At 37.5% G+C, this 25455-nt stretch overlaps 2 protein-coding genes across 5 annotated transcripts in view; one reads left to right on the forward strand and one right to left on the reverse strand.

Annotated features, from left to right (window-relative positions):
• The window catches only part of MXI1 (MAX interactor 1, dimerization protein), a 99559-nt gene extending 90473 nt beyond the window's left edge, over positions 1-9086 (forward strand). For 2 of the 3 annotated variants that reach the window (XM_027960481.3, XM_004020185.6), the window contains exon 6: positions 725-9086. In XM_027960481.3, coding sequence (XP_027816282.1) covers positions 725-888 — 164 coding nt within the window. In that variant the 3' untranslated portion in view covers positions 889-9086. The remainder of the gene's footprint in view (positions 1-724) is intronic. The other variant, XM_042238821.2, reaches the window with a different exon arrangement.
• SMNDC1 (survival motor neuron domain containing 1) lies at positions 8620-19899 on the reverse strand. Of its 2 annotated transcripts, none has more exons than XM_004020187.5 (6): positions 19691-19899; positions 18484-18603; positions 13302-13444; positions 12522-12683; positions 10307-10460; positions 8620-9875 (listed from the first exon to the last, which is right to left on the reverse strand). In XM_004020187.5, the coding sequence occupies exons 2-6, from the start codon at positions 18601-18603 to the stop codon at positions 9738-9740; spliced, it is 717 nt and encodes a 238-aa protein (XP_004020236.1). In that variant the 5' UTR covers positions 19691-19899; the 3' UTR covers positions 8620-9737. The 2 variants fall into 2 exon arrangements, with proteins under 2 accessions (XP_004020236.1, XP_027815972.1); XM_027960171.2 differs by lacking the exon at positions 19691-19899 and adding an exon at positions 15548-15737 and having other exon boundaries at positions 18484-18596.
• Positions 19900-25455: the final 5556 nt, after the last annotated feature.

A 25455-nucleotide genomic window follows, 5' to 3' on the forward strand; every position in this document is an offset into this window, starting at 1 on the left:
ATGTTTTGTTTTTGAAGTAAAGTGAAATACCACCAGTATTTAAAGTAAAATGCCTTTACTATAATCTTTACTATAGATCTAACTATAAACCAGAGACTCTCAAGCCTCACACCCTCATTTCAAGCTATATTTGATAAAAGAAAATTAATTTGAAGACAAATCTGTGTTCTCTTTGCACTTGATAATGATGGCTTATTTTGGTTACTGAATAGTCAGAGATCTTTATGATGAATCCTGGAAATCTATAGAACTATACCACCAAAGGCCTGGATGGAATCATTTTCTAGTTCATCTATATTAAGTTTATGCTCCCCCTCCCCACCAACCCCCATGAAGGGAGTTCTGCTTAAACATCACTGAGAATTAGTTTCTAGTTTAAGGCAAAACAGATGTTAAACCACTCCGGATTGGGATCTTTCAATATTAAACACTTAATTCCCAAATAGGTCAAGTGCTTTTGGTGGGAGGTCTAGACAGACTGGTGTCAAAAGCTTTAGTAAACTTGCTGCATAAATTGAGACCACCACTGTATACCAGACATTTCTTTGCAAATATATTCATTTCTCATCTTTGGTTCCTTCTGTTCCTAAGAGAGCGCTGATAACAGTTTGTATGATAATTCCTTTATATTACAAAAAGTAATTACTTTTCCTCATGCCCTGTTAGTTCTTGCAAGTGCACAAATACTAGATTACTAATGTTCCTCCTTTTTTCCCTTTGGCAGAGGAGATTGAAGTGGATGTTGAAAGCACAGAGTTCTCCCATGGAGAAGTGGACAATATCAGTACCACCAGCATCAGTGACATTGATGACCACAGCAGCCTGCAGAGTATTGGGAGTGACGAGGGTTACTCCAGTGCCAGTGTCAAACTTTCGTTCACTTCCTAGAACCCAGCATGACATGACAGTGCAGGGCAAAATATTCACTGGGCCAATTCAATCCAAACAATCTCTTAAATTGGGTTCATGATGCAGTCTCCTCTTTAAAGCTAAGCAAAACTATACTTGAACAAAAGGGTCGAGAGACCTCTATTTAAGCAAATACTTAGCAAAAAGTGGGGCAGAGCCTCCCCTGCAGAACAAATATTCATAATATTCATATTTGAAAATCACAGTTTCTAATGGCAGCAGAAAATGTGTGTGAAATTTTCTCAATTTGATTTAGTGATTTGAAAGAGGACACTGGAGATTACATCCTCTTTTTCTTTTCTAGTTTGCTCCTATCATACTGATTGAGTAGACACATTTAAGGATGGGATTATGAACCCTTCCCGAACTCTTTGGTCCTAAAAACAAGAATCAAACCTATAGTAAAGACAAGATAATCAGGCATTAATCTTGGATAGCTAAAAAGCTATTAAAACAGCCTAGGACAGCTTACCATGAAGCCTGTGGATGATCAATTCTTTATAAAAAGGAAAAAAAAAAAAACTCATTTCATGCTCTGCAAAAGGAGAGACTCCCATGAAGCCTTTTGAAAGGGATCATCATGCAGCTCAGCTTTCTGTTGGATTCCATGCTAAGCAAGCTAACCTTATCCTGCATTGTTAGCACTAGGGCACCCAATCGCCAGCTCTACAGTCAGCCGCCCTTAGGCCCTTGGGCACATGGGGCAGTCCGTGTGTGTGACAGCGTCTACCACACAGGGCCTGATTTCGGATTGAGGGGCCAGAAGGAAAAAGCTCCACGTGCCTCTCTGTCTGCGTGGGCCAGAAAGTTGTACACGCAGATTAGCAGGCCAAGGTCTGAGCCACGGCAGCATTTTTATTTCAGATTTTGATAACTGTTTGTATGTGTTGAAAACCAAAATGACATCTTTTTAAAGCTTGTCCATAAAATACATAGACGTCTTTTATAGTGTAAAACACATGGGAAAAAAAATCATCTATTTTGATGCAGCATTTGATAATGATAAAACACCTCACACCTCACTCTTTATAGTGCACAAAATGAATGAGGTCTGGGCTAAGTAGAAAAAAGGTCAGTGCTGTTTTTGTTTTTAGAATCATTACCTTTTATCATCTCTTAACCATCTGATTATCTATAGTAGACACACTATCATAGTTAACATAGTTAAGTTCGGCACTTGTCTCATTTTAATGTAAAGATTTGCTTCCGTTTTCCTACAGGCAGTCTCTCTCCTTCCTCACAGCCCCATTGTGCAGGTGCTATTGTTGCTCTTGTCAATATTTTCAGAAATGTTATTTTAAGTGAAATTTCTAGCCTGCACTTTGATGTCATGTGTTCCCTTTGTCTTTCAAGCTCCAAGGTTCTCCCCGGCCCTCTCCCTTATCCTGGGAAGCCTTGGACACTTTACCCTGACTCTTTGGACTTTGTATACTTTAAATAATTTAACTACCCTTAATTACTTAAAAAAGGAAAAAAAAAGCTTTATGATTTTCATAACTTATTGCTGATTTTAATGGGTTAATTTCAGTCCTGTAGTTTTATTTTGTTTAGATAGGGCTGGGCAAGGAAAAACAAAATAAAGACAACCATATTTAGCAGTGCAGTTGAGTTGTGTGTATGTTAAAACTATCCTTTGTAAGTAGCACTTTTAACAGCTCTGTTTCTATATATGAAGTGAACCATCTTGGTCATACACAAGGCCTCATCATATACTTGTTTGTTCTTGTGCTCTTCCTGTGCCTCCAGAAATATCTTATCCTCGACTGTGGTATGTTTGAGTGAAAGAAATTCTTTGAAGTAGATGTGTGAAAAACTGCATGCCTTTAGAAGCCCATTATTAGAACTTGCTACTTCAGGTGCTGGGGACTTAATGCAAAACATGGTCAAAGAAATTTGTTTCTGTGGCCCAAGTAAATTATTTCTGGTTTCATTTATAATTACTCCTGGCCAAGTCAAAATATTCCTCTACATGCTTACTTTTGACTTTCCCAAGGGAGACAGTTTGAAGACTGCTAACTACCATGGAAAGTAAATGGAAGCCAGTGACAAAGTTTCTGTTTCGTTATTCCCATGGCATTCACTTGAATCACTTGCCTAGGGCTGGAATTTCAGACTTCATTTAGGTGAACTTGAGGCGATGCCATTTTGCTGTATATGTACAGGATGGTGGGCTGGGAAGCCTTTGTCACAAACCTATAGGACCTATTTCAACTGCCCCATCAATTACGCCTTCCCTGAATTTGTTTTCTTTGGGGGAAGGGGATGGACTGTACGATGAGTAAGTATTAATTTTTTAAAAGACAAACTGACTTTGAAGATACAAAAAGTTAACCGCAAGAAATAAAAACTGTGAATGAAGACTACCCGAGTGCTTCTTGAACCACCCTTCTCTATGAAGGAAAAAATATGAACATCCACACCTTGAGAGGCAAATCTCTTTCAGTGTCCATGTTGATACTACACTTCAGTGGTCAGAATTAATGGCAGTTTAAAATCATTGCCATTTCTTGTTCTATAGTTTTAGAACAGGTACCTTCTTGACTGATAATTCCATGTAACCTAACTGCAGATGGTTTAATGTACCAAATAATTTCTTCGGGCAGGACACAAAGCCATTTATCATTATCTATTTTCCAAATAACTTTTTAGGGCATCCCTTTGGCTATATACTATTATTCAAATTGAAAACCAGCCTGGAGGGTACCATTTAACCCTCACTAACCGAGTTAACACTGCCCCCTGTATAAGAGACCTGCATGCTGTGATGTGTGCTCACTCACTCAGTCATGGCTGACTTTGCAACCATAAGGACTGTTGCCTGCTAGGCTCCTCTGTCTATGGGATTTCCCAGGCAAAAATACCGGAGTAGGTTGCCATTTCCTCCTCCAGGGGATCTTCCTGACCCAGGGACTGAACCAGTTTCTCTTGCGTCTCCCACATTTTCAGGTGGATTCTTTACCACTAGTGCCACCTGGGAAGCAACAACAGCTTTTAGTACTATGAAGGGATTTTAAAAGGCAGTGAGAATTACTGAGGCAAAGCTTCTAAACCTAAGGCCACACGGACGGTTTCCTGGGTCATTTCTCTTGACTGTTTACCCTCTAGGTAAAGGTTTACCAACTGTTTACCTTCTTGGTAAAGGGTTTTTCAAGGGTTTGTTTTCTTCCACTTAAGTCCTTTTTCTATTATCCTTCCACCTCAAAATATTCTGTAGCCCTTCCAAAAATTGCATAATAGAACAAGGGTTTTGGCTACATTTAAATAACAGTTCTAACATTTGCTAAGGATGCTGGGCTAGTTATTAAATTACTTTATGGAGACTGTTTCCTCCTGAAAAAGTTGTTAAAAATACTACCTCTATTTTGAAAGACTGTGAAGGATTAAAACTGATATAGGTAATTCAACCCCACCCCCACAATCTAGGGGCTTGTAGCACCTAGATTAAGAGGTATATACTCCTCTACTTTCTCTGATGAATGCAACCTTCTAATCTCTTCATCTTTAATCTTGAACTTTATAGTTATTCTGACTCTGGGTCTTCCCAAAAAAGGCTATTAAAAATGGTTCATTTTCACAAAATTCTGTGGCAGGTTATACATTGTAAGACGTAAATTTTGACATCCCATAGTAATTTTTAAATAAAAGCTTTGTAAGAGTCATGTTATCACTGGTTTTAGTGATTACCTGGTCTTCCTAAAAAAAAAAAAAGGACCTGAGTTTGAGTATGTTATACACTGATAGTAACTGCTGCATAATAAATTGAGTGCCCCAGTTAATATTTTAGTGCTGGTCTCACCATGAAAAAGAATCTTATTGGCCTATGTACTACATCTAACAGGAAACTAGTTTTCTTATGGAATACATCTGATTCTTTTAAATACGTGTAGATCAAAACAGAGTACTGGTTGGCAGCTTCGGTTCTTCCTTCTGTTTTACCTTTGTGCTCAGTAACCCAGTTGTGTCCGACTGTTTGCAGACTCATGGACTGTAGCCTGCCAGGCTCCTCTGCCCATGGAATTTTCCAGGCAAGAATGCCAGAGCAGGTTGCCATGTCCTTCTCCAGATAATCTGACCCAGGGGGTTGAACCAGAGTCTCTTTTGTCTCCTGCACTGGCAGGTGGATTCTTTACCACTAGTGCCACCTGGGAAGCCCTTTACCTTTTCATACAGTAATCAATTATTACAGGAAATGACTTAAAATGAAAATGAAACTCTTTTAAAAGTTCTGCCAACTTCCTATAATTTTGGAATTTTCTATTTTCTCAAGCTCCTAGCTATGAAGGATGCTTTTAAAAGTCTTTACCAGTAGGACAATAATTGGGATATTCTAGATTTTCACACTAGGGCACAGAATAGCATTGTAAAAACACAAAAGCCATAACATACCTCTAAAATGTATATAATACAAATTTAAGAAGTCAATTGTTTCTAAATTAGCAGCTTCATCACACTCACTCTGAAAGCTAGGTCAACTAAACTTGACAGTGCTTTTGGAGGGAAACACTGGGCAAAAGAACCAAACGGATATTTACTCCTCCTTCCCGCATACTTCTGGGCAATGAACAACTGGACAATTACCATCTATTAAAGACTAGCCTAGCTGCGGATCTCAGACTTCAACACTACTTTTCTAAAGTCAAGTGTTTCCTCCAAGCCTGAATTGTTTCTGTTGTCAGAAATTCACTGCATCTTGCTAAAGTGAGCATAACCATGGCTTCTTTAGCTGTGCTCTTTAAAATTAACTGGGGAAACAAATTACAATTTTAATTCCAGCAACAAGTCTGTACTGGTTCTGTAAAAATGAACTGGTCAAGTGCTTGGTGGAAGTAAACTGCCAGGTTTTTTTTTTCCAGCAACTAAGATGACTTAAGTATCCAAACTTTGGTATTTTTAGTTAAGTTCAGCTGTCAACTACCAGAAGCCCAGCATTCTTCTCAGATCTGCTTTTCCCTGCTCAAGGCACACACAAAGAAACTTAGGTTGGTGCAGAAGTAATTGCGATTCTGCCTTGTTGACTTTTTTTTGACATCGGAATACATTCTTACTCATTTTAACGTGCATTTCATGCTTTTATTTTTTTGCTAATGACTCATTACTTGCTGTTTATATTTTAGACTATGGAAATAATACTAAGACAAAAAGCAATTTGAGCGATTTTCTTATTTGAGTTCAAAATGGGTTGTAAAGCAACAGAGACAACTCACAACAGCACATTTGGCTCAGGAACTTCTAATGAACCTACAGTGCAATGATGGTTTAAGAAGGTTTGCAAAATAGGAGAGCCTTGAAGATGAGGAGCGCAGTGGCCAGCCATCAGAAGTTGATAACGACCAACTGAGAACCATCGTTGAAACTGATCCTCTTACAAGTACACGAGAAATTGCCAAGGAACTCCACGTCGACCATCCTATGGTCATTCAACATTTGAAACAAATTGGAAAGGTGAGGAGGCTTGGCAAATGGGTGCCTCATGCACTGCCCACAAAATAAAAACTATTGTTTTGAAGTATTGCCTTCTCTTATTCTATGCAACAATGAACCATTTCTCAAGATTGTGACATGATGAAAAGTGGATTTTATATGATAACCAGTGATGACCAGCTCAGTGGTTACACTAAGACCCTCCAAAGCAGTTTCCAGAGCCAAACCTGCACCCAAAAAAGGTCATGGCCACTGTTCGGTGGCTTCTGCCAGTCTGATCCACTACAGCTTTCTGAATCTGGCGAAACCATTACATTTGAGAAGTATGCTCAGCAAATTGATGAGATGCACCAAAAACTGCAACTCCTACAGCTAGCATTGGTCAACAGCCAATAACTGCCTAATAACTGTCAAGCTGCACAACCGCTTTAAAAGTTGAATGAATTGGGCTATGAAGTTTTGCCTCAGCCTCCTATTCACCTGACATCTCGATACCACTTTGAGAATCTTGATGATTTTTTTTTGCAGGGAAAATGCTTTCCAAGAACTCGTTGAATCCCAAGGCTTGGATTTTTATGCTAAGAATAAACTTATCTCTTGTTGGCAAAAATGTATTCATTGTAATGGTTCCTATTTTCATTAATAAAGATGTGTCTGACCCTAGTTATGACTTAAAATTCAAGGTCCGAAACCGCAATTCCATTTGCACCAACTTAATATATACATAAGCTGAAAGGTAAGTGAAGACTCTCACAGAAATCCAACACCTTCATCTGTGTTGTTGTTTTTTTTAATACTTACTCTGGCTAGGCCAAAACAAATTCATAGAAAGTCAGTATTGGTTTCTGAACCTCTTGAGATGTTACTTAAAAGTACATTTATACAGATACGCTTTAAAAAAAAAGATCATAGTATAAGGGGATTCAGTAACTTTGGTTTTGTTTAAACTATGGTATTACCTGTTATTTTACCTGCTATGCTCTTCCTCTCCACTGTAGTAAAAATTCAGTTTAACTTGCAACTCAAAAATCCTAGATATAAAGAATGTTTACATTTACTACTGAACTTGTAAATTATCATTTATACTACTTGGTGGTTTCATAGTATAATACAAATACTTAATACAATCCAGTGAATGTTTATTGAACTCTAAGTATTTTAACAAATACAAAACCTTAATGGTTTTAATAGATTTTCTTCCTTCTTTTGTATTTTAGTTAATACCAAGTTGAAGCAAAAATTCAAATCAAAGCTTTAAAAATACTTGGCTCAATCTACAGACATCACACAACTTAAAAACTATGAATTTCCTTTGTCACTTAAGTTTTCCTTTGCTATTTTAAAGGCAGACACAGCATTGAAACTGCACTGCAATGGAAAGCCACACACATATGCACACCCTTCACTGAAAAAAAACAAGCATTTTAAAAAATGAGTTGTTACATTAAATGAATATTTCATTTTGGTTTGATGCCTAAGTCTTCATAATTGGGCTCAGAAAATTGCCACAACTAAAATTTAAAATTGTTTTTTGGCGGTTGTTAAGACTGTCCTTCCCTTGAAACAGTCAATAACAAAGTCAAATGCAAAGTCAAATATTAAGTTCTGAGAAGACAACTGCAACCATAGCCACATGGGGGCCATTAAGTATGGTTCAGTCCATCAGTTTCAAGTTCCCTTTCTTGATAAGCAGGGAAACTCTACATTAAATTTTGTAACAACCCTTCATAAGACCAAGAATCATTTGATTTTAGAAAACTGAGAGGTTAACCACCTGCATTTGTAAAATACTATTGGTATCATGATTCTCACTAAGCATTTCTCAACTTCAGCTTCCCACTATGAGACAGGTCTCCCCAGGATTCCTAATTTTTAAGTTTAGTCCAGAGATACTATCATCATCCTGCAAATAGGATTTCTCAAAGGGTCACATCTAGATCTTTGACAGAAGAGCTCTTGATTTCATGCCATATGCCTATTTGTAAAAGGAAGGCCCATAGGGCCAAAGGTGGCACAGGTCTACCAAAAAATTAAAATTCATGAAATGAAAATTTTTATTTTCTCCTACCAAAAATTTATAAACATCTCTATTAAACACAGCCCTTAAAATAAAAAGAAAACTAGTTTGTCCTTTAGGATCCAATTTCTTATGTCCAATATAAGGAGTACATAAAGATTTACCGAAACCTTAATTACTTACTCAATATTCTTTTCTGTGGAAATGATGTATGCTTAAGCACTGTATCAATGCTGGCAGCTAAGACTTTACCTATCGGTTAACACACCCTGGAGATTTTAAAAACACTTTATTTAATAAAAGTTAAACATACAAAAACTGAAATTAACACACATCTTAAAAATCATCTTCTTCCACTAATAGGAGGACCCTTTTCTATGCATATATTTGGCTTAAACTCAACTCAGGATAATTGTGAAGTTCACTTACCAACAATCCTGACAACTTGATCTAGTTAACAAAAATTATAAACTCAGCTACATGAACATAATATACAGGGAAATTATGGTCAGATTAATGCACAAGAAATACAGTAAATTTTTAATGATGAAACATTCAGTACTCTTGTTCATTAATTTAGCCTTGGTTTTTTACAAAAATAGTATCTACATTGTATACAGGGCTATACATCAGCTTTTTGTTTTCTCATATAAACATTACACATCCAAAAAATGTCACCACTACCGTTAAGTGAAAATCAACACAGGAGGAAAGCAAACATACAAAAAAAAAAAAAGAACATTAGAAAAGGTAGCTGGTCCTAAACATGGTTTCTTACATAAAACTAAAATTCAATGAAAAGAATAAAGAGCTGGATCAATTTTAGAGATGGCCTAATAGGCTTAGGAAGCAAATTATTGAGAAAAACCTCAAAAGAGAAAACTTTGCCATTTACCAATTAATCTAGTTTTAGGTTAATTGGGCAACAGATAAATTTAAGCTGAAGATAAGAAAAACAATGAAGAGAAATTCTTTTTAGCACATTGGTATTTTGTGTTGATAATCCAGGGAATTGCTAGAGTATGTGGCAAGTTCAAAGCATCTGAAAATTCCCAGTTAGAACTTTACAAAAAGTATTTACCATCCATTAAGTGGGTACCTGATACTAGGAAGATGAATAATTCATTTAAGTGCTGTATTTATGCAGCATTTATCTAGAAAAGTTGCTTTATCCAATAAACTTTGAGGAAACTGGTAGTAGTAATGAAAAAAAAGTTTAAATGAGTAGCAGTTATTAAATGCAATTTCAAGTTTCATTCTATTGAAGTCAAACAATGACAACAATGGTATCTTCTTTACTCATCTAACAAATAATTTACCTTTAGAAAAATATAAGGATAAAAAGGTAAATGTAAAGCCCTGCAGAGATGAAATCCAACAGTTTTTCTGATTATTGAGGCATCAAATGCCTAACATTGTATTTAGAGGTATCTTGATACTGTGTCATAGGTTTATCAGCAATTCCACAAGTTCCTACTCCAACTTTGCCAGTTACACTCTCAGGTGAAGCAAAAATACTCCTCTTTACCTAGAGAGAGAAAAAAAAATAATTCTTGATTGGTTTTGGAAAAAACTAAAATTTCAAAATACACCTTTAAGGAAAAGTACATCAAGAAAACTTGAGTGATCAAAAAATCTTCCAGTGATACCCAATGTAAGTAAGTGGTATGTAAGATAGCACACAGGTTTTCAAATTATAGTTTGTAAAAGAAAATAACCTAGATCTTTTAAAATTCCTAATATAAATTCATTCACAGTGCTTCCACTGCAGAGACAGTGGCTAATGGGGATATTTTATATTCAGTAAGTCAAAAAGAAGATTAAAGAGGATTCTTGAATTCAAGATCCAGTTGTATTTTTTTAAATCTCATTGAACCTCCTTTTTCATTTTAAAGTTATTTTAATGACAGCCACACTCTGCAAATTTACAAAGTACGTATGATGAAAGAATTTACTAACCTGGCCTTTTTTGTTTTTAGAATAGGCTCTGTTGTTGAACTGTTGCCATTTTACCTTCTGGTCCTCTCTTTCTTGTTCAAGTTCTTTTATTCTCTGTGCCTTTTTCAAAGCTTTCTTCTTTTTATATTCACGCTGCTGGGCAATCATTTCTTTTCTGTGTGGACAAAACAGGTAAATGTCAATTCAAAATGACCTCAACTAAAAGATGACTTCAGTGCAACCACTCTCCCGCCAAAGAAACCCCAAAATCGAGTAAGTTTACACACTTTTCCCTCCACAAATAAAAGCACTAACAATGCCAGCTCTAACACCAATGCCAATCACTCAGGACTAGTAAAAAATAAATGTTATTTGGAATATACAGTATCCTTGGAAGCTTTTAAACACAACTGTAGTAATCTATTACCCATTTAAATCCAATATTTCAACTGACTTTTAATTTGTCATTTACATAGCTTTTACAAGTTTTGTTTCAAGAAAAGATGAGTTTCAACATGAAAAGCTAACTAAACCTTTATCAATTTTTAAATGGGCAGTTAGCAAGTATGATATGCTGCATTTGGAAAATGCAAAGATTCAGTGCAGATAAAATTATTTCATCTTGATTGGAAGAGCTCAGCAGCACAAAGGGAAATCACAGCTAGCAATTCTTAAAACAAAAACAACTAGGGTTTTCCAATCAGAGCCTGAAAGTTCTCTCAGTAATTCCTGCTAAGTTAAGACTTATCACCAAAGGAATGAATACAGAGGTATTCAAAATGAGGTAATATGATTCAGACTTCTCTGTATCATATAATCACTTCCATGAAGTATGGTTTTTACACAATGTCAAAGACTAAAAGTAGAAATCTCATGTTGTCCTACAATCTATTTTTCTTATTGGAATGCTTAAATCAAATGTTATTGTTAATAGATGATATAATTTTCCCAAATTCAAATATATTTATGTAGCAAATTAAGTTCTGAAAACACCTAGACAAACCAAAAGATGGCAAACTGTGATAAATATGCAGAAGTTAACTGAAAACTGTTAATTCCATCTTCTAAACAACTCTCAAACCATGCATGGCTCCATCCTTACTGCTGCTCCCTTGGTTCAGGTCACCATCATCTTATACCTGGATGATAGCAGCAGCTGCCTTCTCTCTGCTGCCAGTAATCACTCAAAAGTTCAAATATGAACATATCAAATGCTCTCCACTTGAAATGCATCAGTGGCTTTCTAGCTCTTTATGATCTGGCCTCTACCTTTCTAACCTCTTTCTCTTGTTAAGCTACCCACCCTCAAGCCCCAAGTTTTTAACCAAAGGATTTCTTTCTGTTACTTCTATGTTCCCCCCCATTAATGTACTTCTTGTTTAACTTGTTAAGTCATGTCTGACTCTCTGCAACCCCACAAACTACAGCCCGCCAGGCTCCTTTGTCCATGGAATTCCCCCAAGAATACTGGAGTGGGTGTCCATTTCCTTCTCCAGGGGATCTTCCTGACCCAAGGATCAAACCCACATCTCCTGCACTGGCAGGTGGGTCTTTATCACTGAGCCACCAGGAAAGCCTATGTGTCAAGAACTGTGCCACATGTTTTACTCAAGCTATGAATGAATCCTTACAACCCCATAATGGAGATACTACTATCCCTGTTTTATAGATGAGGAATCAGAAGGTAAGCAGCTTGCTCAAGATCATACCTTCTAGTTCATTAACTGGCCAACATCTGTCCTTTTCAAATCTCAGTTTACATGTCATTTCCTCCAAGAAATTTGCCCTCATGACAAAAATGCAGCTTGTTACCTTTTCTTTGTTCTCTAAAAGTATCTGTTGTGTTCCCTCCATTACTTCTACATTAAAGTTCTTCTTTAATTATGTGTCTATTCTTCAGATTGTAAACACAGTTAGGACAAGGCCTATTTTGGTCTTCTTTGCTGTGGTGGAACCCAGAACCTGGTTTAGTGAGATATACTCTTAATTTTAATCTTAAGATATCCTCTTAATAAATAGGTATTAAATGCCTAAGCAGGAACCCCAAAATGTCTTCACTTTACCTAGGTATACATATTAACAGACACTGTTAACCATACACTGCTAACCTTCAAAATAATTGTAAACAGTATTATAACTTTCTTACCCTAGTATAGCCTGCACAGATTCTGCAGACAACCTCAAATACCCAAATGGGGAAGATTACATTTAAAATGCTAAAGTCAAAGTCACTTACTTTGACATGGGTTTGTTGCCACTGTCCTCCTTTGCCTTCCTTCCTTCTTCTACAGGCTTGAGGTTCAACAGTGGAGTCACTTCAGCATTGCCATAGCCAGCAAAAGTGATTGCAGCGGTGCCGTTTTCTTCATCTATCTCCTCAATCTCCGCTTCATAACACCTGTAAAGATATCATGGCTGTAAGCAGGTGAGTAAAGGTTTAGTACTCAGCCTATAAGACTTATACTGCAGTGATTCAACTATTAAATGTGTCTAAAATGAAACATACAATCAAACGTCCCTTTGGCAAAGATAATACAAAAGAGCAGCTAGAGTTAGCCACTGGTTTTTAAGGAAGGAAGTCCCAACCAAAATATTGCCCAGAAGTCTCTGACACATCTACTAAATGTGTTTTAGTCATTTCTGTGAGAAAACATACTTCTTATATGAATCATTTCAGTATATGTGCATCATGGAAGTCTAAGAGAGCCAACCATTACTCAACTTGCAACCCAAAGAGAAAAGCACTTATAGACTGTATTAAAATAAAGAAAATCCATTCACTTTCCTCTATTTCATGTCTATTTCCTCTAGCATCTAAGCCATTCTTCTGCCCTAAAACTTACTCTAAAGCTAAAAACTAAACTATAGGAATGGTAACCACCCAAGAATCAAATCGGTTGTTTAAGTCATATCAGCCATATAAAGACTAAAATAGAGTAGTTCAAGCTGAATAAAAATCACCTTACCATTGTACTTTACTAGTTCATGTTAAGTTACAGTTTTTTTCTACACTTACTGTCCATCTTCACTCCAGATTGCCATACACTTGTCTCCTACTTTCCATGAATGAGTGGGCTGAGTAGAAGCAAAGTTGTCTGAACTTGCCAGAGTTTCAGAAGGCTGAGTTGACAGAAGGTCTTTGGTTAGTTCAATAACCTCCTAAAAAGGAAAAACAAAAACCATTATCTTTATAATTCACATTGTCACCTACTTTCAACAAGCAACTTCTTTCAGTTTTTGATAACAGCTCTCATACCATGTAGCACTCATTAAACTACTCTACACATATTTATTTGCAGTTCGTAACGATACTATGATATAGATACTGCGATTATCCCCATGTAGAAACTAAGATAAAACATTTTATACAGTGGCGGTGGGACTTAAACCTAGGCACTTGCCTTTCAATTTAATTAACCTCTAATACTAACAGAAATACAGTGAACTTGAATTTACACTGTACATTATTTTTAAGCACCTATTTTAGCTAAAGAGATCTCTCTAAAGGTGAGAAATAGTCAACTCTAAGGCACTGAACTAGATTCAAGATCCCTTTTATCTCATTATCACTGTCACATGTATTTAATTCCAACGAACTTTTAATAGGGCATTGCTTGGCAGTAGTACTAACTGTGTAGCCAACAGGGATGCTCACCCTGCAAAAAAAATAAGCCCCAAAAAACTTGAAGGAGCATTACTAGTAATAAAAATGATCCTGCTCATATGTATTTCTACTAAAATACTATAGGTATGTATAAAAAAACAGTAGTTTTTCTAGTCATTTATCATAATACTTACCCCATCTGGGTAAGCAAATTACCAAGTCAGATTTAAAATATCCCAATACTATAACGTTAAACACATTAGCACAGCTTCAACTAAAAGGAAAAAGTAAAATAAATATAACACACAGGTAGGCAAAGCCTTTCTGTGTGACAAATACATTTTCTAACTTAGGCTTACACTTACTGCTGCTGCTAAGTTGCTTCATTCGTGTCCGACTCTGTGCGACCCCATAGACGGCAGCCCACCAGGGTCCCCCGTCCCTGGGATTCTCCAGGCAAGAACACTGGAGTGGGTTGCCACTTCCTTCTCCAATGCATGAAAGTGAAAAGTGAAAATGAAGTCGCTCAGTCGTGTCTGACTCTTAGCGACCCATGGACTGCAGCCTACCAAGCTCCTCCATCCATGGGATTTTTCAGGCAAGAGCACTGGAGTGGGTTGCCGTTGCCTTCTCCACTTACACTTACTGACTTCATTCAAAGGTGTTTGGTAGAGTTGGTTAAAAAACTTAAAAACAAATTAATAGATTCTGCTACCAATCCACTATATTTTTACTCTGATGAAGACTCATCCTTTGCTGTTGCATATAAAATACCTTAAACATCACACTGTATGTTTTGGGAGAAAAATGAGCAAAGTTACACTCTATTCAATTTCTCCTGGCTCCCACTGAGGTTTAATAATAGCCAAGCAAGTGAAATATTACTTCTCTCCTAAAAATTTTAAATTTTCCCAGCTGGTTCTTAAAAACTTATATTTGAGCCTTAAGGACAAAAAAAAAAAAAAAAAAAAAGACTTATTAAAGCCCTTGGAGAAAGATCAGTTTTATGAATAAAAAAATTTTACGAATGAAAATACTAGAAGATTCAGATTTAAGTTAAAAATTCAGATTAATATCTTTAATGAAATTTTATTAGGTGCCAAATAGCCATTCAAATACCTTTTAATTAGATAATCCTTTGCAAATAAGCAAGGGATGTCCAAATAAATAGATGATGTACTACACAAAGAAGGAGAATAAATTATCTAGTCTTATTTTTAATTAACCACTTTTAGCACTAGGAATGTAATCCAGTAAGTCTGACTCAAAAGCCTATGCAATTCCTAGCATTAAATCCATTTAACTAGGGATCATTGGACTACTAATATACAAACATGAAGTCTGTGTTTTTAGATCTCAATATTTAGAGATCTCTTAGAATAAAACATCTTTCCACTATGTTTTCATAAGAAAATAAATTTTCACCAAAGAGAAGGGTCCTGAAAAGCTGTGCAGTTATAATCTCCAAGGCCCTGCACTGAAAAGACACAAAAAAATCCAGAGCATTTATTTCTGTCTTTTCACTTTGCCATGTTGTACATTCCCCCCCAACAATTATGAAGACCCTTCTAAATGTCTTTTTTTTATTCACATGTGCATATGGACCAAAGTATTATAAATATGATTTCATGTATGAGGGAGTTCTTAAAGGTACATACCATTAATTACTTTTCCTCCCCCAAGTCTGAGTTCTGAAACTGCTCCTTCATTGACAGATGGGCAGCAGTTACAGTTATCGGCAATTCCAGGAAGCATCAGATGTTGTGATCTACATATCAGCAGGTCAAAGGGGGTGCACTCAAGCACTCTGCTTACTGAAGGAAGGCGTTTCGGGGATGCAGAGAGCCACTGTAATATATGAGACAAGTGACTTGACCCCTGCCTCCTTTAGAACCAGTTTATTCAGCAAAACAGCCTAATAAATTGATTATTTTTGTGATTATCATAGACTGCCTGGGGAGCTAGTCAACTAGCTAGCCTGGATTTTACTAAACTCACTTCTTTAAAGTGAAAAAAGAAAACAAATTAGGATTTCAGAAGACTGATTTGCTGCCTATTGAGTAACTTTATATGAAAGATAGTGTGTTAAGAGATAAACATAGACGTCTTACTGGCAAAATGAAAGTCACTGGAAAAAATGCAGAAAAAGGATTCTGCATAAATGAAACTGCAAACAAATTATTAACCAGAGTAAGGATATTCCATAAAAGCAACACAAAAAAATAAAGGAGACTACAAACTCGGTCATCAGTCTGTGAAGACTTTTCAGCAAATATAAAAGATAGAATTAAATACCAATGGCCCAAGGCATATCCCAGAAAGCAAGGAAGGAAAAGGATTTTTTAAAAAACAAAAACCTATGACAAAATAGAAACTGTAGCTATAGTCAATGGAGATAACAATTACTAGATGGAAGCAGATAGCAAAATATTTTTCAGAATTTTCTCTAATATTAAACGATGTTTTCCATCTTTGAGTAGTTTTCAGTTCAAAAACAAACCTGTATCTAGTAACCAAAATGACTGCTTTTTTTCCATGAAAGGAAAAGAATTTGAGGTCAAGATTGGTCGGGAAAAACATTCTCTGTTATTGCTAACTGAAGTGTTAGAACGTGCACTTCTAAATCTGTGCCATCTGATATGGTAGCCACATATGGTTACCTAAAATTAAAAATTCAGTTTTTCAGCCATCCTAGTCTTATTCCAAGTATTTGACAGCCCCATGTACCTAGCAGCTATAATATTAAATAGCAGATATAGAGTACTTCCATCACCACAGAAAGTTCTATTGGACAATGTCTTTCAAAATGGTTATTTAAAAAAGAATATTTTACAGAATGACCTCCAGGTCATTATTAACTGAACCCTAAGTAAGCCATTTACCTGGTTACTACAATGCCTACAGCAATGGTCTCCCTCCCTACAGTACTTCCACTATAGATCATGTCCTAACACAATTCTGCCCAGACTCTGAAATATATTCCAGAAATACTAAAATACCAAGACTCATAATAATGCTGTCTTCACTCCCAACTCCCTGCTCCACCAGTTCCACATATACCCCTCCTTCTTACTGCCAATTAAATATAGGAAGCAATGTATACAACATTGACACAATGTTTCACTTTCTTCAAAGGAAAAAAGGACTGCTTTTAAGTTGGTTTTTAATGAGAGAGAGAGAGAGAGAGAGAGAGAGAGAGAGAGAGAGAGAGATGGGGGTAGGTCAGGCTCTCTAAGACAAGCAGAAAGTTGGCCTGAGATGGGAGAAACTGCTCCCAAAACATCTTTTTCTTACTGACTAGCTCCCTGAAATCCACTGACCTGACTGCTACATACTGAAGAGAGGCTTTGGTTTCTGTTTTTTTGTTTGTTTTTAAATAACATACTATTGCAACTTCACGCACATCTATCCTAAATCCAGAAATTGAACCTAAAAATATTCAACTCATTTAAATTATGCCCAGGTAGGCTTTTAGAATTGTGAATCTGGACCCCATTTCAAATAAGTTTTGCTTGTTTGCAGTTCTACTATCCCTAAAATATTGATCATTTTAATTGGCAAGAGGCTGATATAAACAGAGAGAAATGATATGTAGTATGAAGATGATTCGAGTTGTTTTGAATCAGTGAAGATAAGTCATCTAATCAAAACATCTTTTAAAACTCTCCAAAAAATCAGATTCAGAATTAGATGAAAAGCCATAGATATTTACAAATATTATATATGGTGTTTTTATTAATCAACCTAGGGTTGTGAGAAATAATAGATATTTACTTCTATGGCTTTATGTTTGTCTTGAAACCCCAGAGGAAGTTTTAAAAAGCCGGTTTCATACTTACTGCTCTTCCAGGACAAAAGGAACACATTAAATCCAGGTCGTCTTTTTACATAGATTCGGTTTAATTTCAAGTTGCTAATAAGTGTCAATAATTACATATAAGACCTAGCCTTAAGTTCAAACATTATGTAACATTTATGCAGAAAACAAACATCTCTTTAGGCATTTTTATAATGTGTTTTCAACACAGGCACTAGAGCTAGCTTTGTTACACTTACACACACACACAGGATCTCTGGCATGGGTGCTCTATTTCATTTTCAAAGAAATCTTGTGGCACTGAAAAGAATCTGATATAATCTGATTAAGCTATATTTTCCTCTTTTAATTTTAGTTACCCTTTGAAGTAAAATTACTTTTCCAAGTCTTTACAAACAGAAACATTATCCACTGTCAAGTTATATGTACCTCTTTTTCTAGAGTGATAGTGACTTATTAGCTCTTACTTTTATTTTTTTTAATTTTTTTATTTTTTTAGCTCTTACTTTTAAAAATTATAAGAGCATATAAGGATGACACAACAAAGAACAATGTTTCAGCTGTTTTGATGTACACAAACTGAGGAAGCAACCCTTCTCTTAGAAGCCAAGTATGCCTCTGTGGGTGCACACATGTACACACAAGGGGTGTGAAGGGGAGAAACACTCCCTCCAAAGGTATTATGGGTACCCATAGATTCTAGGCAATAAGCCACTTATAAGCCACAGAAATACTCTTTTCAAGCAATGAAGCTATTATGTATTGCCCCATACTTACTTGTAAATCTTTCTTTAATTTTAGTAAATCTTCATTTTCTCCATTTCCAGACAGCGCAGCCTCAACTTGCTGGAGTTGAGCTTTGTAGCTTGCCAGCTGCTTTGCTAGATCCTCTGACATCTGGTGAAAATAAAGAATAAAGTCATGAAAACAGAACCAAAAAAACAAAACATAAGAGAAACATTTTTTTCCTGTCGGCCTGAATTAACCCTTACCCATTTTGTTCCCAACTCATCATAATTCACTGCAGCATAATTTATTACTACTAGTATTCTGAAGATTATAAACATGTAAGATACATTCCATATAGAAACAGAAAACGAGATAAGAGGAAAAGGGAGAATAATTTCTAATTTTCTTTAAACTATTAACAGGGAAGAGACATTGTGTTAGGCTCAAGGAACAGGACTGTTATATCACATCACCAAAAATTAAAATAGAAGGCACTAAACTGTTGAAAGATTTGAGGCTTCCAATTTTTAAGGGCTAAAAAGTACTTCGAAAGCCAAATATAAATGGCTTTTGGATTAACTACGACTTTCTCCACAAGAGTTATAATGCGTGTGTTCAGAAACTTCTCCACACTGCAAAAATCTTTTCACGCAGTCACTTAAAATACTGCCAATGTATTTTTCTGCAGTAAAAGAAACATCACAGATGCTCTCCAATTTAGGCAATCTAAACTACGGGCCTTTCACTAAATCCAGCTCGTACTTCTCCTGAAAATAAGGCCGGAGAGAATTCTTTCTCGCTTTATTAGCAAACGTACAGGGTTTCCGAGACCGGTCTGTGTAACAAATCCCGGCCAACCGCAGCCCAGAACCTGGAAGTACTTCAAAAGGGTTGGTGCAAGCCAGGCTGCTTCCCTTCAGTCACCCTACACCTCAAAGCCCGCCACAACTAGCTCGACCATCTCAGACCTCGAAATTCCAACAACTTCCAAGGAAACCGAAAACAAGAACGGAGCCGAGGCCCCAGGAACCGGAGCCCCACCCGCAAACAGGCTCCGCACAGAAGGGCCGAGGGCGTCCTTAAGATGCCTCCCGCGCCCAGCCCAACCCCGTTCAGGGACGCTTGGGCTCAACTCTGCGTGGAAGAGGAGGCCGGCGCCCGCGCGTCTCCACTGCGGCCTCGGCCTCTGGCCTCCGGTTCAACTCGTGAGAGGTCGAGGCCCAGCGAGGCCTCACTGTCTCCCTCATCGCGTTACCTTGTGTGGGGTTGGGAGAGTGGCGGCGGGAAGGGGTAGGGGGCAAATGAGCCCAGCGGTGGCAGCAACAGCAACAGCAGCAGCAACAAAACAGTCCGCGTCGACAACTAGTTAACCCGGGCTAGAAATTCGGGTCTCAGCCGGGAGTGAACTGGGGAGAACCAAAGCCGGGGACTGGAAAGAGGTATAGAAGAGGCGGGTGAAGTCTCGCGAGAGGTTAAAACTCCTCGCGAGATGTCTCTCGATTCACGTGATTCCTAGTGCCCTCTAAGCCGCCGGTCCTTAATCACGTCAGGGACGTGAAGTGGACCGCGCCGGGGTCGGGGACGGGGAGCGGGGAGGACGAGGTGGGAGGGGGGAAAGGGCGGATAGGTAGGAAATGACGTACTGGGATGCGCCAGGCGCCGGATGTAGGTTCGTCTTCTGTTAGTTCCGGCTCGGACTGGGGAGTCCGTTTGTTATTTTAGGTCTGGGCTCAGTCCGGCGGATCCTGAGGTTCTCAGGGTGCTGGGTGGCAGGTTTAATACAGAATTCTTCCTAGAGGCTGGTTCTCAGAATTTGGTCCCAGCACCATCAGCATTGCCTGGTGTTTATTTTTTACAGTAATTTATAATTTATTGCAAAAATAATACACTATAAATACATACTTTCAACACCCACCGCAGACCTTTGAATCAGAAACATTGAAGATGGGCGCAGCAGCCTATTTCAGTAAGCCTTGTAGGGGATACCAATGTCCGCTCGAGTGTGAGAACCACTGCTTCATATTAATAGAATAGTAAAAGTCCTAATGGCATCAGAAAGCTGATTAGATTGTGGCAGAACCTATTGGACAGTAGATTAGATTATTTAAAACCTATTTTGACTTTTCGAGGGCGGTTACCCAGGCTGTGGACCGCCCCAGGAGCAGGAGCTGTGTATCCTCCCCTTTTCCGTTTACCGTTGTAAACAAAGGCCTTTCCTACCATTAAAAAATATATATATATACCTTTTATAAGCACTTCCTGGTTTTAATTAGGTTATATAATGCCACCCGCAAGGGAACAGTCTCCAAGTTATAATCTTGAATATAAGCAGATTGTGTAAGCACTTAATGTTTAAAAAGAGATGTGTTTTAAGTGTAATAATATATACTATTTAGGGACGGATATACAAATCTATCTAGAGATTTGCAGTGGAACCCAAATGTTTTCACTGATTATCCTTCCTACTTTTAATCTTTCCCCCATACGCATGTAGTTTTCTCCAATTTAAAAAAAAAAAAAAAACTACAACAACTAAAAAGACCTGAGACACGAAGAGGCTCTATGAATGCCAGGAAAGAAAATTCCCTGTTTTGTTTTGTACAAACGCACACATCCCTCATTGAGTCAGAGAACCTGTAGAGATGAAACTAGGTCAGGTTTGTGGCAGTCAACTTGTAAGAACTGAAACTGCTGCAGAGGGCAGCCACCTGTAGCTGGAATGAAGAGGGAAGACAAACCAGAGGGGATGCCCTTTATTAAAAATATGTTAAAAACACGATGTAGTTTTTGACAGTTGCTCTTATTTTAATTGTATATTTTAAGAACTAACGCCAGGAGGATCTTCCTTGAAAATAAATTTTACAGCTGTGTAAGTTTGCCACATAAGAACTCTTCATGAACCCCTAGATCAGAGAATAGGAAAATATGTATAAGCTCCAGTAAAGTTTTTTGATAACTTTTTGTTTTTAGGATTGCCTTTAATCTCTCCTTCTGTGCAACATAGAATATATTTGGAAAGAAAAGTTATATTGAATGTTATTAGTTCTCACAAAGAGAGAACAGTTGTGTGTGCCAGGCAGCATTATAAACTACATGTATTCATTTATTTTTCACTATGATTTGGTGTATTTTTAAAGACAAAACTGAAGCAAGTATAAGCTTTGACTAAGCCTGCTACTTCAAATAGGTGTTCTGACTTACCACCTCCTTTGAAGTGTCAAAATCCTCTTTCAGTGTCGGATTTTTCTTAAAACATTCTGACTCAAAATTTAATCATGTTTATTTTTCAAAAACAACAGTATCAAAAACCTTTAGTTCTTTAAACCTGGTATTTATTTTATTGAACTCAGTAAATAAAGTTTAAAGATGCCACAGCTATTTCCTTTCACTCCTAAAGAAAATTAAAGCATAGCCATGCCTTTGGAATGCACTAACTCTTTGCAGAGCGTAAACCTATGCGCTAAATTCATATATTTATACATGTTGGTTAAATGGGAGGTTGCATTCTTTAGCTTAGCTTTTGTTATATCCCTTCACTGAAGTAGCCCCAAATTTTCCTACATTTTTGCTGTCTATACAGATGCCTAATGTGATGAGAGATGTGCACATAGTAATAATAACTATACCCTTTGCCCTTTTTAATCATAAGATGTGTTTTGAATGTTTACATGGGGATTTGTCTCAGGGCAAGCTACTGGCTTTTTCTGCCTATTGAGTAGTTTTGGGGGTACAATGCATTCAGAACATATTCAGAATATGTTCTGAGGGTAAAAAGAAGAGAACCAAAAAAAGTCTCAAACATCACAGATTTATTGCTAATAGTAGTATTGGTAAGGTAAGATAATTTTAAAACTTTTATGTCTACTCTAGATAAAGTGAATAATTAGTAATTTTGTTAGTTAAAACTCTAATAAGAGGGAACAAATATTAAAGAAAATTCTTTTGTGAAAAGTCCTCTGGTGTTAAATTTGAAATTTGAATATATATATATTTATATATCTTAGAGGTAATGTTATCCTAGTGGAGTGTGCCCATATGTTGATATCTAAATACCATTCCCCATGAAAGAAACAGTGTTTCTTGGAGAAATGATGGAGTTAGGGTCTCAGGCCAGAAAAGTACAACAGTACAAACGTGAGCCTGAAACATCTTGCCATAAAACAAGAAAATGCCCCCAAATTCTTAGGATCAAGTCAAAAACTAACAGAACCCAGCTTGAGGGAACTGCATTGGCCAAAGATGAGTCAGTCTTGACATTAAAAGAATAATGACTATGATCAATTATCAAATCATTCAGTAAGTTCAGTTCAGTCGCTAAGTTGTGTTGGACTCTTTGCAACCTCATGGACTGGAGCATGCCAGGCCTCCACGTGCATCAGCAACTCCCGGAGTTTACTCAAACTCATTTCCATTGACTCGGTGATGCCATCTAACAATCTGATCCTCTGTCATCCCCTTCTCCCACCTTCAATCTTTCCCAGCATCAGGGTCTTTTCAAATGTGTCAGTTCTTTGCATCAGGTGGCCGAAGTTTTGGAGTTTCAGCTTCAGCATCAGTCCTTCCAGTGAATTTTCAGGACTAATACCCTTTAGGATGGACTAGTTGGATCTCCTTGCTGTCCAAGGGACTCTCAAGAGTCTTCTCCAACACCATAGTTCAAAAGCATCAACTCTTCGGCGCTCAGCTTTCTTTATACTCCAACTCCACATCCATACGTGACTACTGGAAAAACCATAGCTTTAACTAGATGGACCTTTGTTGGCAAAATAATGTCTCTGCTTTTTAATATGCTGTCTAGGTTGGTCATAACTTTTCTTCTAAAGAGCAAGCGTCTTTTAATTTTATGGCTGCAGTGACCATCTGCAGTGACTTTGGAGCCCCCAAAAATAAAGTCTGCCACTGTTTCCACTGTGTCCCCATCTATTTGCCATGAAGTGATGGGACCAGATGCCATGATCTTGGTTTTCTGAATGTTGAATTTTAAGCCAACATTTTTACTCTCCTCATTCACTTTTATCATGAGGCTTTTTAGTTCCTCTTCACTATCTGCCGTAAGTATGGTGTCATCTGCATATCTGAGGTTATTGATATTTCTCCCGCCAATCTTGATACCAGCCTGTGCTTCTTCCAGCCCGGCGTTTCTCATGATGTACTCTGCATAGAAGTTAAATAAGCAGGGTGACAATATACAGCCTTGACATACTCCTTTTCCTATTTGGAACCAGTCTGTTGTTCCATGTCCCGTTCTAACTGTTGCTTCTTGGGGGATTTCTCAGGAGGCCGGTCAGGTGGTCTGGTATTCTGATCTCCTGAAGAATTTTCCACAGTTTGTTGTGATCCACACAGTCAAAGGCTTTGGCATAGTCAACAAAGCAGAAGTAGATGTTTTTCTGGAACTCTCTTGCTTTTTCAATGAACCAGCGGGTGTTGGCAATCTGATCTCTGGTTCCTCTGCCTTTTCTAAATCCAGCTTGAATATCTGGAAGTTCTAGGTTCATGTGCTATTGAAGCCTGGCTTGGGGAATTTTGAGCATTACTTTGCTAGCATGTGAGATGAATCCAATTGTGTAGTAGTTTGAGCATTCTCTGGCATTGCCCTTCTTTGGGATTGGAATGAAAGCTGACCATTTCCAGTCCTGTGTCCAATGCTGAGTTGTCCAAATTTGCTGGCGTATTGAGTATAGCACTTTTACAGCATCATCTTTTAGGATTTGAAATAGCTCAACTGGATTTCCATCACCTCCACTAACTTTGTTCATAGTGATGCTTCCTAAGGCCCACTTGACTTTGCACTCTAGGATGTCTGGCTCTAGGTGAGTGATCACCCCATTGTGGTCATCTGGGTCATGAAGATCTTTTCTTGTGTAGTTCTTCTCTAGTTATTCTTGTCACCTCTTCCTAATGTCTTCTGCTTCTATTAGGTCCAAGCCATTTCTGTCCTTTATTGTGCCCATCTTTGCTTGAAATGTTCTCTTGGTATCTCTAATTTTCTTGAAGAGATTTTCTTTCCCATTCTATGGTTTCTCCTCTATTTCTTTGCATTGATCACTGAGGAAAACTTTCATATCACTCCTTGCTATTCTTTGGAAAGAAGATATATTCAGATGGATATATCTTTCCTTTTCTTCTTTGCCTTCAGCATATCTTCTTTCCTCAGCTATTTGTAAGGCCTCTTCAGACAACCATTTTGCCTTTTTGCATATATTTTTCTTGGGGATGGTCTTGATCACTGCCTCCTGTAAAATGTCACAAACCTCTATCCATAGTTCTTCAGGCGCTCTGTCTATTAGATCTAATCCTTTGAATCTGTTTGTCACTTCCACTGCATCATCGTAAGGGATTTGATTTAGGTCATACATGAATGGTCTAGTGGTTTTCCCTAGTTTCTTCTATTTAAGTCTTAATTTGGCAATAAGGAGTTCATGATCTGGGCCACAGTCAGCTCCCAGTCTTGTTTTTACTGACTGTATAGAGCTTCTCCATCTTTGGCTGCAGAGAATATAATCACTCTGATTTCAGTATTGACTATCTGTTGATGTCTATGTGTAGAGTCTTCTCTTGTGTTGTTGGAAGAGGGTGTTTTCTATGACTAGTGCCTTCTCTTGGCAAAACTCTTGTTAGCCATTGCCCTGCTTCATTTTGTACTCCAGTACCAAACTTGCCTGTTACTTCAAGTATCTCTTGACTTCCTACTTTTGCATTCCAGTCCCCTATGATGAAAAGGACATCGTTTTTTGGTGTTAGTTCTAGAAGGTCTTGTAGATCATCATAGAACCATCAGCTTCTTTGGCATTAGTGTTTGGGGCACTGGAGAAGGGAATGGCCACTGAGAAGGGAATGGCAAACCACTTCAGTATTCTTGCCTTGAGAATCCCATGAACAGTATGAAAAGGTAAAAATATACAACACTGAAAGATGAACACCCTAGGCCCGTAGGTGCCCAGTATGCTACTGGAGATCACTGGAGAAATAACTCCAGAAAAATGAAGAATGAAGAGATGGAGCCAAAGTGAAAACAAC

The sequence above is a fragment of the Ovis aries genome, chromosome 22 (assembly GCF_016772045.2).
Source record: "Ovis aries strain OAR_USU_Benz2616 breed Rambouillet chromosome 22, ARS-UI_Ramb_v3.0, whole genome shotgun sequence".
NCBI classification, from domain to species: domain Eukaryota; kingdom Metazoa; phylum Chordata; class Mammalia; order Artiodactyla; family Bovidae; genus Ovis; species Ovis aries.

Bases quoted from the DNA above. Each gene is read 5' to 3' on its own strand.
- SMNDC1 (XM_004020187.5), bottom strand. From the start codon at position 18,603: ATGTCAGAGGATCTAGCAAAGCAGCTGGCAAGCTACAAAGCTCAACTC. The intron at 13,445-18,483 runs GTAAGTATGGGG...TTTCCTTTTTAG, and splicing joins AATTAAAGAAAGATTTACAA to GAGGTTATTGAACTAACCAA. The intron at 10,461-12,521 runs GTAAGTGACTTT...TTGTCCACACAG, and splicing joins GGCAACAAACCCATGTCAAA to AAAAGAAATGATTGCCCAGC.